Source organism: Opisthorchis viverrini (genome assembly GCF_000715545.1).
Source record: "Opisthorchis viverrini unplaced genomic scaffold opera_v5_160, whole genome shotgun sequence".
NCBI lineage: Eukaryota > Metazoa > Platyhelminthes > Trematoda > Opisthorchiida > Opisthorchiidae > Opisthorchis > Opisthorchis viverrini.
Genome location: NW_008751817.1, coordinates 522,832 through 540,667, shown reverse-complemented (window position 1 = coordinate 540,667; position 17,836 = coordinate 522,832). Strand labels below are relative to the sequence as shown.

The 17,836-nt window shown below is 44.8% G+C and overlaps 1 protein-coding gene across 1 annotated transcript in view; it reads right to left on the bottom strand.

The window, feature by feature from the left end:
* The window catches only part of T265_07170 (hypothetical protein), a gene marked incomplete at both ends in the record, with an annotated part of 51,888 nt that extends 34,565 nt beyond the window's left edge, over nt 1-17,323 (bottom strand). The window contains 8 exons of the mRNA XM_009172621.1: nt 1,235-1,370; nt 7,232-7,615; nt 8,025-8,137; nt 10,626-10,735; nt 11,375-11,545; nt 15,963-16,130; nt 16,179-16,329; nt 17,046-17,323. Coding sequence (XP_009170885.1) covers nt 1,235-1,370; nt 7,232-7,615; nt 8,025-8,137; nt 10,626-10,735; nt 11,375-11,545; nt 15,963-16,130; nt 16,179-16,329; nt 17,046-17,323 — 1,511 coding nt within the window. The remainder of the gene's footprint in view (nt 1-1,234; nt 1,371-7,231; nt 7,616-8,024; nt 8,138-10,625; nt 10,736-11,374; nt 11,546-15,962; nt 16,131-16,178; nt 16,330-17,045) is intronic.
* Between the last annotated feature and the right edge of the window lie 513 nt (nt 17,324-17,836).

Below are 17,836 nucleotides of genomic sequence, written 5' to 3'. Positions count from 1 at the left end.
GCACATGAATTATTGTTATTTGTGATAACACAATGCACTGACATAGTGTTCAAGAAAGGTGCAAAACAAACATCAAAGTGCATTTTGAAATGGTTGAAGCTGTTGATTCTGATTTGAGGCCGAAGCCGGTCGAAAGCTGGGTCACGAGGGTGCGCATGAAACTCGAGATAAAGTGCATCACGGGGTACTATTTGAAAGTTATTTTTCAACCGTTGTTTTTTTCTGCGTCGTGTGAATTCAACCTAATACATTATGAATAGCTACAATGCCATTGACAGCGGTAATTACATTTCGAATTGGAAGATAACCTGCCAGATCATTTTTAATGCAATTAACTACAGTTGTACAAATATTTACTGCATCGTCTAGACGGTTCAAGAAAGTGCGACGGCTGAATCGAAATACATGCAGAGGTAAAGAAACGCCGGATATTGAAATGGGAAGGTTGTTGACATCGTAGAACCCTCAAGTTTGTCGCAGGCCTCCGTATTTCCACCACCAGACAGATGACTCCGATGAGATCGTCCAAGGATCGAGCAAAAAATGTTGTCTTGCATATGAAAACTCGTGGCAACGATAAAGCCAGTTTTCCTATAGAGGTAAATGTTGGTAGCTCAGGTAGCGTAGATGGTCGTTGGTTTGTTCACTGAGTAGGACAATTTGATTGCAAACGTTTCATCACCAATCGAAGTGACATCATCAGTGAGTTGTTGTGGAACTTGGTGGTGCGTAGCGATGGGTTGGTGGTTGTACCAGCTGATACTCAAGACATTCGCAGGAACAACAGGCTGAGAACAACATGCTGATCGGCTATTCATGTGCAGCTACTACCCGGAGGGTAGCGAATTCGCATCCCCCGCTGATTACTTTACACACGGATCAAATAGCAGCAAGGTCCTTCTCAGCTTATTAGCATAAACTACCTTAGCTTGCAGATTGGAAGTACTACTAAAGCAACGGAAAAATTTCTAGAAGCACCCGAAATGTGTCATAGGTAACAGTCACCATCATGATAAAACCTTTGCAGTCAGCCGCTGCTATAATAACGGTCACATGGAGGAAGGGTGGAGAAGAGAATATACTACATAGTAATACTAATGGCCTCTTTCTCACTGAATGTAGGGAGCTTCACCTCTCTGAACTTCTTACTAATGACTGAAGTTGAAATACGTCCAAAACATCGTTGCATGATAAATTCAGACGACAGGAAAGGCATGTAAGCAGCACAACTTACTTGACAAAACTGGGTTCCTTTTTCTCCAGTCGTCGCCCTTCAATCGGAGTTGAAGTCTCATTGACGTTATTTGGTTTGAAAGTGTTGACAAAATTCATCAGTGTTTCATTGATGCGGACTGCCGTCTCGAGAGTCCCTATGGTTACCGAAGGGATGACCAAGATATTCTAGACAGTAAACTGAGTACATTCATACCTATAATCTGAGGATGCTTAACCTCCTTCACGCCAAAATACACCTCAAAACTGATGCGATGATGGATTAGAAAGACTTGAGTGTTGATGAATGAGACGGTTTGTGGTAAAGTACTACCTCCTATTACAACCCTAAAAACCCACTACTACAGAGCTTACCAAAGGGTAGGGTGACCCATACATAGGGATTAGCGGGCACGGACACAAGGATGCATTCAGATTGTAGTCGCCACACAAAGGGTCTCAGAAGCATTGCAAATGGTCTAGCCACTACATACAGGTTACATAGCAGAGGAAGCTACCTAGTTGTAAGACTCATAACTCGAAACATCTCCTGACAACTGTCACTAAGTCGGCCAATATGCCTGTGATTATTGTGACTGTGACCCGTCAGGCGTACTTATTGAGCACGCACAACACGTATCGACCACAACTGTTCAAGCAGGTAATCCCTTAAAGACGCACATACGCGACTGAACCAGTTAGAAGCCACTAACAGCTTGTCCAGGGATGATATTGGACAGGATACCCGTCACAGAACACTTCGTTCACAACCTTAATTTGGTTACCCCGGATTTGCTCCGTGTTACATAACAAGAGTAGGTAAAAACATTGGCAGGAGAACTAGAGATGAAACGGCAACCTAATCCACCTGCACACGGACAACAATAGCGGCCATGAATTCAATTTCAAAAAGAGTACAAAGATCCAGGGTCAAATGCATATGAATGGAGTGTGGATAAGAGATGAGACTAAATGAAGAATCACGGATTATCTCTGACCAGGAATGGGATAAGTCTACATCTAAGTAGGTTCCAAGGTGACCAAGGAGTGGGATCGAGAGTTTAGGACGAACAGCGATTAAAACTGTGGAACAGCAATAAACGGGGAAAGTAAAATTATACCACACCTGTAGCGTATCGCGACTTGATTCTGCGCAGAAAGTACTCGATTTTTCTTGTGGCAACTTACAGAAAGTTGTAATGCATGAAATTCATATTTTGTGGCTGATACCGAAGGTGACTCTGGTGGGAAGTTACAAACGATTCTCTGCGGATATCTCATGACAGGCGTTTTGACACTGTCATCGTTCATGTTTACTAAGCAGTGAATTGTGTGAAAAGTGCGGTTGTCATGTAGAAAGACAGCAATTGACCTACTAAACAAATGTAGCACATCCGGTTAAGACTATCATCCACAATGGTCGCCTTTCTGTTTAAAAAAGGAACGGTAGGTGGACGCGACGTTCCAAAGATCATTGTAAATTATTCAAAGGCATTCTCACGGCGTAACCGGGTACAACTTTTTACTACGGTGGGAACAATCCTTATTTAATTTACCAAAGTGTAAACTCTTTTCAGCAAGCCTTGTGGTTGGATGGATGTGCTTCAGATTGCTGCATTCGTGGCCTTCAGAAAATCGCTACACAATTGTTCAATGCTCCCACTGTCCTCCACAAAGCCAAAAAATACTGTTTCGATTTCATAACACCCTTCACTGCAATGAATTTCTGCTGCGTCGATGATCCGAAAGTGTTGTGGCGGAACAATAACGGTTTATGACTTCGCTCCCCTGAGCGTTATTGCAACTACCCATAAGCGACCAAGTAACATTTAAGTATATCAATGGTAGACAGATCCTCTCCAGCCATTTTGTGCTGCACTGATTTCTATCCTTTTCATGAACCTGCCATACTGAATCGGTTAATGTCGACGAATCATCCTATTTTCTTACAAACAACATTACTCGTAGACAGATCTTATTCAATGTTACACGATATGTAAGACCGATTTCGGATTGAGCACGCACAACACGTATCGACCACAACTGTTCAAGCAGGTAATCCCTTAAAGACGCACATACGCGACTGAACCAGTTAAAAGCCACTAACAGCTTGTCCAGGGATGATATTGGACAGGATACCCGTCACAGAACACTTCGTTCACAACCTTAATTTGGTTACCCCGGATTTGCTCCGTGTTACATAACAAGAGTAGGTAAAAACATTGGCAGGAGAACTAGAGATGAAACGGCAACCTAATCCACCTGCACACGGACAACAATAGCGGCCATGAATTCAATTTCAAAAAGAGTACAAAGATCCAGGGTCAAATGCATATGAATGGAGTGTGGATAAGAGATGAGACTAAATGAAGAATCACGGATTATCTCTGACCAGGAATGGGATAAGTCTACATCTAAGTAGGTTCCAAGGTGACCAAGGAGTGGGATCGAGAGTTTAGGACGAACAGCGATTAAAACTGTGGAACAGCAATAAACGGGGAAAGTAAAATTATACCACACCTGTAGCGTATCGCGACTTGATTCTGCGCAGAAAGTACTCGATTTTTCTTGTGGCAACTTACAGAAAGTTGTAATGCATGAAATTCATATTTTGTGGCTGATACCGAAGGTGACTCTGGTGGGAAGTTACAAACGATTCTCTGCGGATATCTCATGACAGGCGTTTTGACACTGTCATCGTTCATGTTTACTAAGCAGTGAATTGTGTGAAAAGTGCGGTTGTCATGTAGAAAGACAGCAATTGACCTACTAAACAAATGTAGCACATCCGGTTAAGACTATCATCCACAATGGTCGCCTTTCTGTTTAAAAAAGGAACGGTAGGTGGACGCGACGTTCCAAAGATCATTGTAAATTATTCAAAGGCATTCTCACGGCGTAACCGGGTACAACTTTTTACTACGGTGGGAACAATCCTTATTTAATTTACCAAAGTGTAAACTCTTTTCAGCAAGCCTTGTGGTTGGATGGATGTGCTTCAGATTGCTGCATTCGTGGCCTTCAGAAAATCGCTACACAATTGTTCAATGCTCCCACTGTCCTCCACAAAGCCAAAAAATACTGTTTCGATTTCATAACACCCTTCACTGCAATGAATTTCTGCTGCGTCGATGATCCGAAAGTGTTGTGGCGGAACAATAACGGTTTATGACTTCGCTCCCCTGAGCGTTATTGCAACTACCCATAAGCGACCAAGTAACATTTAAGTATATCAATGGTAGACAGATCCTCTCCAGCCATTTTGTGCTGCACTGATTTCTATCCTTTTCATGAACCTGCCATACTGAATCGGTTAATGTCGACGAATTACTCCATTTTCTTACAAACAACATTACTCGTAGACAGATCTTATTCAATGTTACACGATATGTAAGACCGATTTCGGTCGAGAACCTCAAACGATAACACTGGGATATAACTTAGCCCATCTACGCCATCAACGTCTACTCGTGGTCGGATAGGGATTGAATCACATGCTCCAACAAACAAGGTAAAACCCGTGGGAACACACCGATATGAATCGAAAATACGAGAGCTTTACTTTCATATCCCAGTAAGCTTCACGTGCTCTGCGACTGAATAAACCCGAACTAGGTGACGGATAACAATAAAAGAGGGGGTGGGAGAGTAAGGTTGGGTAGTCGAATTGTCAATCCCAAAGTGGTCGAATCAATAAAGCTGACTGAATCACAAGGTACAGATCTCACTCTGAGTTGCAATGTACAACGTGGCACCACACCTGTGGACTGCTAACGAGCTGTTACCAGTAAGCGTGGAGAATGATGAGAAGGCAATAATGGTAAAAAAAGACAGTCATTGCAGATTCTCCGTACATGTGGCCACTTTTCAAGTTCATTTAAAAAGGTACATCTGACTGATGAGCAGTACGCTTAAAATGGCCAGTCATGCTGTCTTCAGACATGGCGAAAACTGGAAAAGGCGGTCTCCACTTTAATACTTCCAGATGTTATCTTTGAACTGATGCCTACATGGGACCCAAGATACGTCAAACGACCCACCACTTCTGACTGTTAACCAACAAAGGGTTAGAAAAGCCAGGCTCATACGAGAAATTCACCTTTGAGTAGTGAAAAACGCGTGGGGTCGGTTTGTCTTCACCGAAAATAGATGCTCAACAGTGGGTGAACTGGGTGAGCTGGCTGTATCAATACTTCGTCTGTATGCAATTTTCGCTTAGTTGCCCGTAGGCGACTTTCTGCTCATACGCCCTAGTATCTCACATGTGACCCGCCACTGTCCACCTAAGGCAACTCATACGTCGTCCGTGATGGTGAGGTGTTTCTCTAGACCCTCTCATCCATTCAGTCCATCATCCATCAATTCTGGGGCATTGTGACTCCCAGTTAAGTCTATTCAGATCTCCTAGTGACGCTTTTAGACACTCGAGCAATGTGACCATATGCACTTCACACACTTTCCAATTGGAATTGCTGCTTAAAATCTAATAAATCCTTAATTCAAACAGCTGCGAAAGGAACCAGATACGGATCTTCGGTAAACTGCTACTTTCCAAGTAGCCAGTTGGAAGAATACAGGCTGTTGAACAAACAACATTGATCACGCCTTAGGCACCAATGAAATGAAATGATGTTGACGAACCATGTCATCAATGAAATCACAGTATTTTTTAGAATTATGGGTAAATGGTGTGAACTAAGCCTACCAATAAAAGCTAGTGTAGCAACCGCTATTGCACCCAGCACCAATTAGCTCGGAGGGGAGTTCATGCTGCGCCCCGATGTCTCCAGTCCCTAATTTAAGTCAAGCTGAAGATTTTAAGAAAATCAGTGGGGAGTGGTTTGCAGCATTCAGCCTACACACTTGGAGCGGGTTCAACGAATTGGCTGAATTAATACCGAAAAAAACTGTCAGCACTGGGAATCAGGTCAGGTAAGGATAATTTGTTCGAAACAATCGTGCAATGGAATATGATTCTTCAGATATCGGGCCAAGTGGAGGAGGATTACGCGACTGCGGCAAATGACTGGCAATGATTTAAACGGAAGACGCACGCAGCTTGGGATAGTGTTACGTAAAGGGTTAGGGATACCCATAGGGATTTACTGAGTGTGGATTTTGAATAAGCTCTGATCTGTCTGCTGAGTACGTACTTAACCAGGATTACTCTTGGGACTTTACTGCAGCTGGAGATGTGTCTCAAAGACCTGACTACAACAGAATGGTACCAGAAAGAACGACAGCGAACAGAATTTCCAATGGGGAAGAATGCGTGCCAAAACAAAGGAGACAGGCAACCTCTTTGGTCTAGCAGAACGTTCCTGAAAATAGACTGGATGTGAAACCACTGGATGGGAGAGTGCCTAGACTCTTCGTAGTTAGGGTCCTGGGAAGCAAAACAGTACTAACATTGGCAGACGAGAACTTGACTCGATTTCCTAAAGCGAGTAAAAACAAGTCACTATACCTAAGGGTAGTGTGATGAGTGGATGGCTTATGAGACTATCCCACCAGTTCATCAGGCCCATTCAGTAAATTTTCACGCACTTTAAAACAAAAATGATCGGTGCGAAACTCAGCATACCTGCATCGAAACGTGAATTAGTGGGTGGGAGGAGCGCTTATATAAGGTAAAGGGGAAAACAATATCCTATCCTCGAACCTAAGGGCGAGTTGACCAAAAGGTGTACCCGATAACAGTCCAGACTCGACTCTTCCCATGCACTATTTGGACGGCGGAGATGCATTCATTTGCGAATCGAAGGTGGTGACAGCAATCGTGAATGCCGCTTCACGATGTCCAATGAAGATATCAAGATTGACCGGAACTAGTTTCAAAATGATTCAAGCAGACCGCAGCGAAATGATGAGCATCTTAAGCGCTGGTTGAGGAAGCCACGCGACAAATATCCGGAGATATCACTGGTTTACTGTCTGTAATAGGGCACACGAATCTTGAAAGCACTTAAAGAAGGACAACGCAGTTCAGACGCTAACAAAAATAGAGAAGGATATTCACCTCGACGATCTCGGACAGTTTCCGCAGTGTTGTACAGCAAGAAACATGGCAATACAGCCCCAACAATACCAGATGCGTAGGGAAGCAGATGTACTGCGTCTAACTCTACAAAAGCTCGAATCCAGGTCAGCGCTGTCCGTTGTTGCAGCTGTTCACCCCCACTGCTGAGAGGACCGTTTGCAGTTCCAGAGTTTGAGGCATTCTGCATCAAACAGGCGCTTTGGTTCGAAGTATCCATTACGATAGCAGCTGCAGCAGAGACGTTGTTCGTCGAAGACTCTGGTGGGGAACCGGAACGAAGGCCTCCCTCGTTCATGGCAAAAGCTGGAAGTGGAATGAAGTTAAAACCGAACAGAAGACCTGAGCGACAAGGAAGGACTTGACCTAAAGTGCAATACAACATCATCTTGCGAAAAACGAGCCATGAAAAGCAAATGGTGCAGAAAGTGACAAGAACCGTAGATCGTACAAAGATCACACAAATATGCAGCAAGTCAGGGTCATAAGAAGGACACGAAGAATTGTTCGACCAGAGCGTTTAGGCTTACAAGTGAATCTTCACAAAAAACGGTGGACAACACAACCGGTGAACGGGAGCCTGAAAGCACCCAAACGTGCATCAATCGCATAGATGTTTCTTTTAGTCGTGTAGTTACTAATGGTTTTTCCTACGGCGGTGATCAACGTGCGCAAAATAAACATGGTATCCGTGATTCCTAGAGGCCAGATCAATCCGTGTTCAAAGAAACTTTTTAGGAGCTTGATTTTCTTCGAATAAGCCAACGGCACTTACCTGTCGCTGACAGTCGGCAATGCACAATCAATGTATTGATCATAGCGTCGAAAGCAATTCGAGTAGGGTTTGCAAAGATTTCTCGCAGTAAGTCATCCAGCAATAGTTCACATCTGGAAGTGAAACAGACAAAATTTGGCAAGCAAGGTGGAGGTGCAAACTTCCGACCGAATTCCAGTTGAAAGTGCACAGCTCGACTGTGGGAAGCAAATGAGCTATATGTGAGCTATATGTGACCTGTATGCGCTCGGGCTCAGATGTGCTGCTCGTGCGCATATATTCAGTCTTCAGCCTCTGCAGAGCAATACACAATACACACTAGCTGACCATGTCATCTCTTCCAACGCCAGGCTACATCTCCCTGGCTCCTCCATTTTCCGGTAGAAGAAACTGCGGCAGCTGGAACCAATGCACCCTTGGTACCTAGTTAATAGCTGACAAGCAAAACTTTGTTGAGGAACAGTGTGAGAATGAGTATGCTATGAGATTACAGCAGCCTCATAGATTTGGAGGATCTTTCTCGAAACATAACGTTCAAAATAATTTCACTGTTCATCATACGGCTGGCACCAGACAAAAGGCGATACATATATTATCGAAACTCCAAAACTAGTGAACATGGAAAAGAGACGACTCTTACCAATGCAAACACTGCGTGAGGTCTATTGGTTGTTAACAGACCACCTCACCATAAAGAAACAGCAAGAAATACTGCACAGCAGGGAAACAATAGGTATATACCAAACGAAGTGCAGATTTCGAGCACCACCTAAAGTGGATTCGTACCAAAAAAGTTGATCATCTTTGCGACCGAACAAACGCCATCGGATGCCGGTCAACCGAAAGCAGACCCGCCGAGCCAACTGCGCCGCCATCCGGACCCTATACCGCCAAAGACGTAAAGATGCAGCGTCTGCTGTGTTCGATGGGTCATGGAAGGATTTATACAAAGGTTACCGCAGCCTACCTGTCGACGCCGAGCAGTATTGGAAACAGGTCCTCTTAGCTCCGAAACACGTGGATAGCCGGCCAAGTCGCGTAGTAATACCATCCGACTGGAGCTAGATCGAGCCAATTACAGGAGAGGAAGTCGTCCGTACGATCCATCTAATGGGCATTTTTCTCCAGGCCTGGACAAGCTCACGCCCAGGATATTCCGCCGGTTTATTGCTATGTTCGCTGGGTATTTCAGCCTACTCTTATCATCTGGAGGTTGTCCCCCACATTTGTGTCGTATCCATATTACCCTTGTTCCGAAGGTCCCAAACCCGACCTCACTGGATCAACTGAGACCGATCTCCGGGTATTCCATTCGTGTCCGTCGCTTTCATACGGTGCTTGTTGATCACTGGAGTAGAAAGATTGCAACTGCCATCACTCCAGTTTGCATTTCTACATCGAGATGGCTGTTTGGAAGCTACATCGCTGCTACGCGCCCCCCTTAGTCACTCTTCAGCGACTGGTTCTAACCTAAGCTTGGCGTTTGTTGATATCTCGAAAGCGTTTGATGACAATCGTCAGATCTGCCGAGCCGTTTGAAGCACTGTTACCTCTAGTTCGATACATCGCACAGTCCTCTGAGAATGCTGTAGCAGTTCTCCCAAGTTCTGAGGTGCACTGCCACAGAGGTGTGAGGCAAGAAGATCCAATCTCCTCATTATTGTTCATCATGGCAATGGATGAGGTTCTTGGATTGTTGGTTCCGCAACTGGGATACCAGTTCCATGATACCCTAGTAGATTTCTTCGCTTTCTCTGACGACTGGGTCATATGTGCAAAAAATCAGGTTCGCCTTAAAGGTAAGCCTGGAGATGCTGCGGTCGAGTTGGGAAGAGCTGGAATGAAGATAAACACCCGAAAGACGAAAACGATGGTCATTTGTGGGGACAGGAAACATCGGGCGACAGCAGGCTCAGTCGAACCGTTTCATCTTATCTGACTGTAACTGTTGGTGGCATGACTTCGAATGAGACGTTTCTCTCTTTTGTCTCACATTCTCCTGTAACCCTTTCGCATTCATCGCTCGCATTCACATTTTATCTCTGTGACCAAGCTCCTTAAAAATTAACGATAATAAAACAGCTAACCAGTTGGGATCGGGAATAGCTGCAAAACCGTTTTGGCAAGTTATTATGACAGTATTTGAAACAAGTCACAGGCCGCCCAAAAACCTTCGGTCAACGATGGATAGGGCCTAAAAATAATCTGAAACCAGTGGACAACGTATTTGACCATACGTACTGAAACTAATTTATGCTTTTGAAAGTTGCCTGACCCAAGGAAAAACCAGCTCCGTTTCGGTATCAGCTCTTCATATTAGTTCATTTCGGTTATCCATTCTTAGTAGGTAGTAGTTGGTGTAAAGAGAAACATATGGACTGACACAGAACTCCCCAGACAGGCCACCAACGTTCGGATGTGGCGCTGTTATCATCATTAAATGGAGAGTGCGAGGTTTAACTAATCTCCGAGGGCTAGACATGAGCAATTAAACCAGAGATGACCTCGAACCACAGGCTCCAGTTTAGGAGACCGCAACCCAGAGGCTATGACACTTCAAAACAGGTCATAATGCATAACATAAATACAAACAGAACTTACTGGCGACGAATATCCGGATTGGGGTCTCCCAGAATTCGGAACAATCCGTCCAATAATTGTGGAAGGTAAGTGCTAATTTTTAGTCCAGGTATCGCATGCAGAGTGGACGTCTAGGATAAAACAAACGCATTTATAGTAATGCAACCATGTTAGCGAATTCGTTGAGCATATTCACATTCAAAACGGTGGAAAACCTGACGAAAACGAACTGTGATGACCAAACCTGACAGGTGCCATATCTGAAGGAGGAAACAACTTACCAAACCACAATTGAAAAGTTCGAAACTAACAGAAAACTGCCCGTGTTCAGATTAAGCTCAACCTATCCATATGATTCCTATGGGTGGCGGGTTAATTTTTGAGGAATTCAGTATCATCCTAACAGGCAGCAACATCGGTGTTGACACAGACACTTTACTGGAGTAAAATCACATGGAATTCAATATGGTACAAGAGGTAAAAGCGAAGCCAGGTTGTAATAATCACCCGAAATTCTGAAGACAGCGGATCATAAGAAAATCCATATTTGATCCAGCTCAACAATATAATATAGTAGTCCTTCCAGTTGGAAGGGGTAACTTCTCCAGATATTCCATACTAGCTCCCCTAGTCTTCCAAGATTCAGGATGTCTCTTTCCCCATGGTGAATCCCCATGTATGGCGGAGTGTAATGGCTGAAAGTGATTGACATAAAGGACGTGAAACTAACTAGGCAGGATAAAAGATATAGCAAACGGAGGCGTACATACCCAAGAGACAATGAACTGGCGCGTGTGTGGGTTGTTCGTGTAGATTCGCTCTCGAAGAAGTGAAACAATCACCGGGTAGCTGACAAAATCCGGTTCGGTAACAATTTCCTTCAGTAGTCTGTCACACTGGACAGCGCCTTGGCGTACGCTCAAGTCCGGGTCTGATACGCCCTGTAAAATTAATCAAACATCCAAATGCATCAACGCAAGAAAATTTCATCAAATAACAGGGAGATGATCAACCATTTACAAAGATACAAGTGTGACCACAAGTGTGGTTACTGAGCGACGAACCATATTTCACGGATGTGTTGACTCCAAGTGCTACATGTTTGTACGCCAGTCAGAGGGAGGGGAACATCGGAGGCGATATTCTGCGTATTTCCGAGACACTGAAATGACATCTTTTCGACGTTTACGCACTGAAAGCTAGGGCTTTAGTGCAAGAACGCCAACAGCCGTATGTTCGAATCATGACTACCGACAGCCATTTCTGTGCCATGTCCCAGGAAGCCCGTCCGAGATGATAACTGCCAACACGTCTGAGGGTTTCTGGTTGGGCTTTCAGACTGTGGACAAGTCACAGACTGGCGAGCCTACCCTAGCTGCCACCTTGGCTACCACTCATTTATCCCAAAAGTATGTAATGAAATTTTAAGTTGTCAGCGAACATGACGCTGGCAACGTGTTGCTTTTTCACTCCGCAAAAGTGAGTAACGGAGAGAGAGAACGCCTATTAAAGTGATGAAGCAATACAACAATGAAAAGACATGAATATCGCGGCAGAGTGAGCTGAACTTTAATTCCTTTTTTTTAAATAGTTGGGGGGGGGGGGGCGCAATAAACCGTTGTCAGCGAACATGACGCTGGCAACGTGTTGCTTTTTCACTCCGCAAAAGTGAGTAACGGAGAGAGAGAACGCCTATTAAAGTGATGAAGCAATACAACAATGAAAAGACATGAATATCGCGGCAGAGTGAGCTGAACTTTGATTCGTTTTTTTTTTAAATAGTTGGGGGGTTTATGAACTAAACTGAACAAAAAGGTGGTACCCCAAAAACCGGTGTTGTCGTTGGAAGAGGAGATAGACATGGTTAGTCTAAGAATGAAAGAAACCTCGCAGGTGTGGAAGAATACAGGTTAGATTCAGGACTGGACGGTATGAAGCGAGGAATAAAATAGGCCAGTTTGGATAAACGCTGCCGTGATAATAAATGCTCCAGTGGTGATGGCGTATTTTCAGGTTATTGCTGATGGAAGGGTATGCGCGAAGTGCGCAATTTTAGAATGTATTGAGTCGAGAAAGGATAAGCAGGGAGGTCCAGCTGGGACAGGGTCTCTAGGGTGAAGTAAATTTGGGAATTAGAAAGAAATGGGGCCCGAATCAAATATTTCCGCATAAGAAGCAAGTCCCTGGTCTTCCTGGGTGTTCGCGTACAGAGAACCATGAATTGTGAGGACCAGAACGTCAGAGAACAGGATGACGGGATATGTGCGAGGAGGATGGGTGCAATCGGGATATTGAACTAATAAGTGAAGGGACGAGAGTTATGGCTATGAGGAAGGACTCGGGTTAGTTCAACGTTGTGGCGGTCGATGGAAATAAGTGTATAGTCTGCCCTCGACAGACTAGCTGAGGTCAAACCAGAGCAGTTGTGAAGGGTATAGTAAACCGTGGAAGAGAATTATTTGTTATTTAAAATGGCTTGCATCTCTGAAGAATCTGGACTAAGAACAGCAATATCACCTGCAGACCTGAGCGAAAGCCCTAGGAACATTTTCGTCCCCGTGACTCCAGAGGAAAATAGAGAGTTCAAGTAATACATCAACAACCAAGTTGAATAAGAATAGTGAGAGAGGATAGCCTTGTCTGTGCGTGGTAAACTCGGGCGAAAACTCGCTGTAAACTCGTACGCGCCCACAGGAGTCCTCATCCAATGCCCTCACAAGGTAAGGGATCACCAAATACTCACAAAGTTTCCAGAAATAGACAGAGTCAAAGACAGTCGCTGTTCAGGAGCTTGTCTCCAGCTAAAGATATGGTCGATACGTCTTCGGGGGGAGCAAGCTTGGTTCTCAGGAGCCTTTCCTTCTCGAAACTGGACTAGTCTGAGAAAAAAAGCCAGAGAGACTACCAAGCCAAGACTACCAGGCCGGAGCCAGGATTGGTTTCACATGACGTTCTTGTGCTGTTTTTGAAGACTGCGAACGCAGTCGGGCCGATTCATGCCACTGGTATCCTGCTGTCGTCCCAGACCTTCCGCAGGAGGGTCGTAAGAGTGCTTCTTTGAAAACTGTGTTGTGCAGACCGAACTATCGTGTTTGAGAAATGATATTCCACACTGGATTTCTGCTGCTGATATCACGTTGGTTGTGTTGAAGGCCAGTTAAACTGCCACTTGCCAGAAAACATCACAAAAGGGAGATTCGGCTGGGTTCCAGGTGAGTCTCTCGCAAAACCAAATTTGTTTGCAAATAAGTGGTTTCAGCTAAACTGCTCTTTCAAGTTTTCAGTCTATTACTCAAGACGCCAATTTCGCAAGTGAATTGCTGTACCGTCCTTTTCGCTGACACGTCCGCTCTTGTCCAGTTGATTGAATCAGTGCAACTGTAGCCTGCAGTGGAAGTCTTTCTATCCCCTGAGCCATTCATCAGCATTCTCTGTCGTTCTTGAGTTCTTTGTTATCCGGTGTCTGACAGATCTAAGTATACCATCGCATTGCTAGTATGACAGTTATATCTTTTCTGGCAGCGTTAGGATCTGCTGATCTCGACGACATCTAGTATTCACTCCATCGAGTCTAATGGTTTGGACGGAGAGTTCATGAAAGCTGAGGACATAGCTTCCTTGAATCCCTTCCATAAAACCTCAAGGCACTCTTAGTCGTCAACAGGACTTTGCGTTCCTAGTAACCTTCTAGACAGATCACCTGGACACTATGGATCTACTGAAACTCGCCGAAGCTGAACGGAGTTGCTCTGCTTGTATGTCACAAGAAGGAACGTGTTAATTCTTGAATTGTGGTAAACTGGGACAAGCGAAATCCGCTTCATCGCCTTTGTCTGTTTAAAAACACCGCCGAATGTAAAACTCGAAACTTCTCTTGAGGAACTACTCTAAAAAAACGGACGCTCTTCGCCTCGAAATGACATTCTCCCGTCATCTTTTGTCAATATATAAACAAACTAGCCGGAATCCTGAGTCTCTACAACTAACCATTGCCGGTGAAGCTCGGTGGTCCTATAAATGTGACGACGTAAAATTCGTTAAATTGGCGTTCGAAGCATGATTTCTAACGGCACATCTTAAAGGTGGTATAAACAAAGACCTTCTGTATCAGGAATAGGACAGTGACTTGAACATGCACAGAAACAATCTTTACTCTGTGACAGTTCCTTTTCTACACAGTCTTGTTTAGCGATGCCAGAGGTAGTCGGAACCACCGGCTACTGTCAAAATGGTTAATGCAACACAAACGCACACGTCACAGACACTGGGAATCCATTATTCCTGTGGTCTTTGTCGCCAGCCGAGCTTCTGGTGTTCAATGTTGTTCAGTGAACCGGTCTTCCAATACGTGTGTTGTCGGGGCCACGACGAAAACTTTCTAGGTTTTTGATATTACCTTCATTTGAGTGAATAATGCCATGCGTACAACAGAAATCCAAGTTTTGGGCTATAAGGAGGAAAAGTGAATTGTGAACCCAGACCCAAACATTAAGTTTGTTAATGAAACATCACTCCCTTCAACAGTTAGGGGTCGAGCACTGGTGTGTTTGCGGACCATTTCCAGCACTTCTCAGAAGATTCAATCGATCGTCAGAATGTCTCACTTGTGAAAGGGGCTGAGGTGCTCGATGGCAGCCGATGTTATGCAGGAATCCAAAATAGACACACGTTTAGTCTCAAAAGCCGCTGAAAACTAGAGGACCTCAACATCGAACCAGGAAGTTCTCAGGAGACTACGTACCAAAACAACTCGAAAGTTGGATACATCCTGCGTCTAGGCCAATACAACATGATGATTCTCCATTCAACTGAATACACATGGTATTACTCAGGTTTCAGACAGCGGCAATTACAACCAAGTGGTTGTCTTCGTGGGGGGTTGTAAATTCACTTACACCGAGCAATACAGTAGCTTGTAAGGTGAACCTTATCATCACACCCACCAGCTACCATCAACGTTAACGACAGTAACCCTAAATATTATTCCCTATCCGAACCTTCTCAAACATTTGAAATTTTCACGCTGGATAGTAGATGACGATGGTTGTCATGGGCTCTAATATGGATGTTATTACACAACCGTTATTATCGGCCATCCGTTGCCGTCATATTTCTATTTATGTTTCGGCTGAATGTTGATTAGAGCTATCGACAAGCTGTTTAACTTCTGTCCGATTGTTTCCTGGCTGACGCACGCCAACCAAATGTTAGCACTGAGCCCTGTGAATTGTTAGCGAATCATGTGAAATTTTGGATCAGTGCTTCCGGGTTTGGTAGTTCGCCACTATGCACGAGTATTAAATACATGAAATATTAGTTTGAAAGCTATCAAAATGTTGAAACAGGTGGCAAACTTACCCGACTAATTGCATCGAAAACTTCACTGAGCAGATCCAAAGTCTCTTTTCGGGTTATTTTCATCACATTGTATAATGTTTCACAAGCATAATAACGGACGCGCGGATCATTATCATGGATTGTGCGCAGAACAGGTGGGAAAATAGATTTGTAGTACATTGCAGCATTCTACGAAAAAAAGGAGCAAAGTGACATCATCCGACCAACGCGACTCACCTGGTTTAGCCCAATTACAACAGAAGCAAGGCCGAGAAGTCCACCCTTCCTCGTGTGTGGATTATGAGAAGTAATGAAGTCCTGAGTGAAGTAGCCGATAAGCTTCACCACATCTCCACGCTTTTCGCTTGTGAAAGACTCCTTCGTGATACTGCAAGACTGTCTTCAGCAAGCATAGAATAATACCGTTCAATTTCCGTGGCAGCCAACTTCCGTTTCTCAAAAAGTTTATCAACTAGATTTTTCACACATGAACTGGTTAGTGGAGGATAACCGCGATCCATTTCGGTGAGCAGCAGTGGAAGGTGTCGCACCAAAGAAATGGTTCAAATTAACTAAGTCACGGGTGCTGAAATTAACGACATAAACTATGATCAAATAGTATAGGGTCCGCACACGTCAAAGCTGTAAAGGAAGTTACGACACAAACTCCAGTAGACTTTACAGAAACCGCGGGGAAAAAACCCAGCAAATGAAAAGCATTCCCCGAAACCACCAAAACAGGAAGCAGACGAGTATGCCCCAGAGGCCCCTTTGGAGCCTTGGACTCAAACCCAACGTATAACTGCTAACATCTCTGATCACACAGCTCCCGGCTCCTCACCTTCGGAGGCAGCAGAGACAGTGTTGAAATGCTTGTCCACAAACTGCCTCAACAAATTTTGCGACATTAAACAGTCAGCTTTCTTTAAACAGCCATCCATAATCGCACTCACAGAGACCTGGCTCACACCAGATGTCTCTAACGCGGAGATCTCGATAGACGGTTACTTTGTTTTTCGAGCTGACTCAAAACGAGGGAAGGTTGGTGGGTTTGCTTTGTATTTACATGCGGCCCGACTGTGTTCTCTGATACCACTCCTGCACCTTGTTGCAATGCACCGTGGATCCAAATCCCGCTGCGCAGGTCCGATTATCTCCTCGATGTGGTCAACCGTTGCCACTCGAGTCCCCCTGAAGATGATCAATTCCCCATAAGAACCCTTGAGCAACTCTGCTCCAGCTACCACTTCACTCATCTCCTGCTGGTAGGTGACTTCAACATTCCAAAGATCTCTTGGAAGGAGCTTTAGCGCGTCCGAACGAGTGGAGTTTTCGCAGCGGCGCTGACCGAAGTTGTTCAACAAAGCGCCTGGACTCAACATGTCGTTGCACTCCCTAGATACCACGCAGCTGCTGCGGCGAGCTAAAAGCTCAGACATTGTGGTGGTTGCCGGAGATATGAATGCGCAAGTGGGCAGGCTTAGTGCATCTGAGACTCAATTGGGAGGTCGACATGGACTGGACTCGGTACGTACGGACAATGGGGGACGATTGCTTCAGCTGTGTGCCGATCGCAGGCTGTTTTTATGCAGTACGAACTTCCGAAATAGCCGAAGTCGTCTGGCCACTTGGTGTCCTCCAACAACAGGCCGGCCACAAACTCAAATCGACCACATTGCTATCAGTTACCGATGGCGCGGATCCATAACTGACTGCCGGTAGTTTTGGAACACATTTGTGGACTCTGATCACGCGCTCGCCCGGAGTCGCTTCGCCCTACGTTTCCGGGGCCGCCTAAGGTGGGAACAAATCGCATGGCAACTGAAAGACTGGCAGACCCGGATGTCAGACGAACTTATAGGAATCGTCTTCTAGAGTCTCTTCCAAGTGCTCCA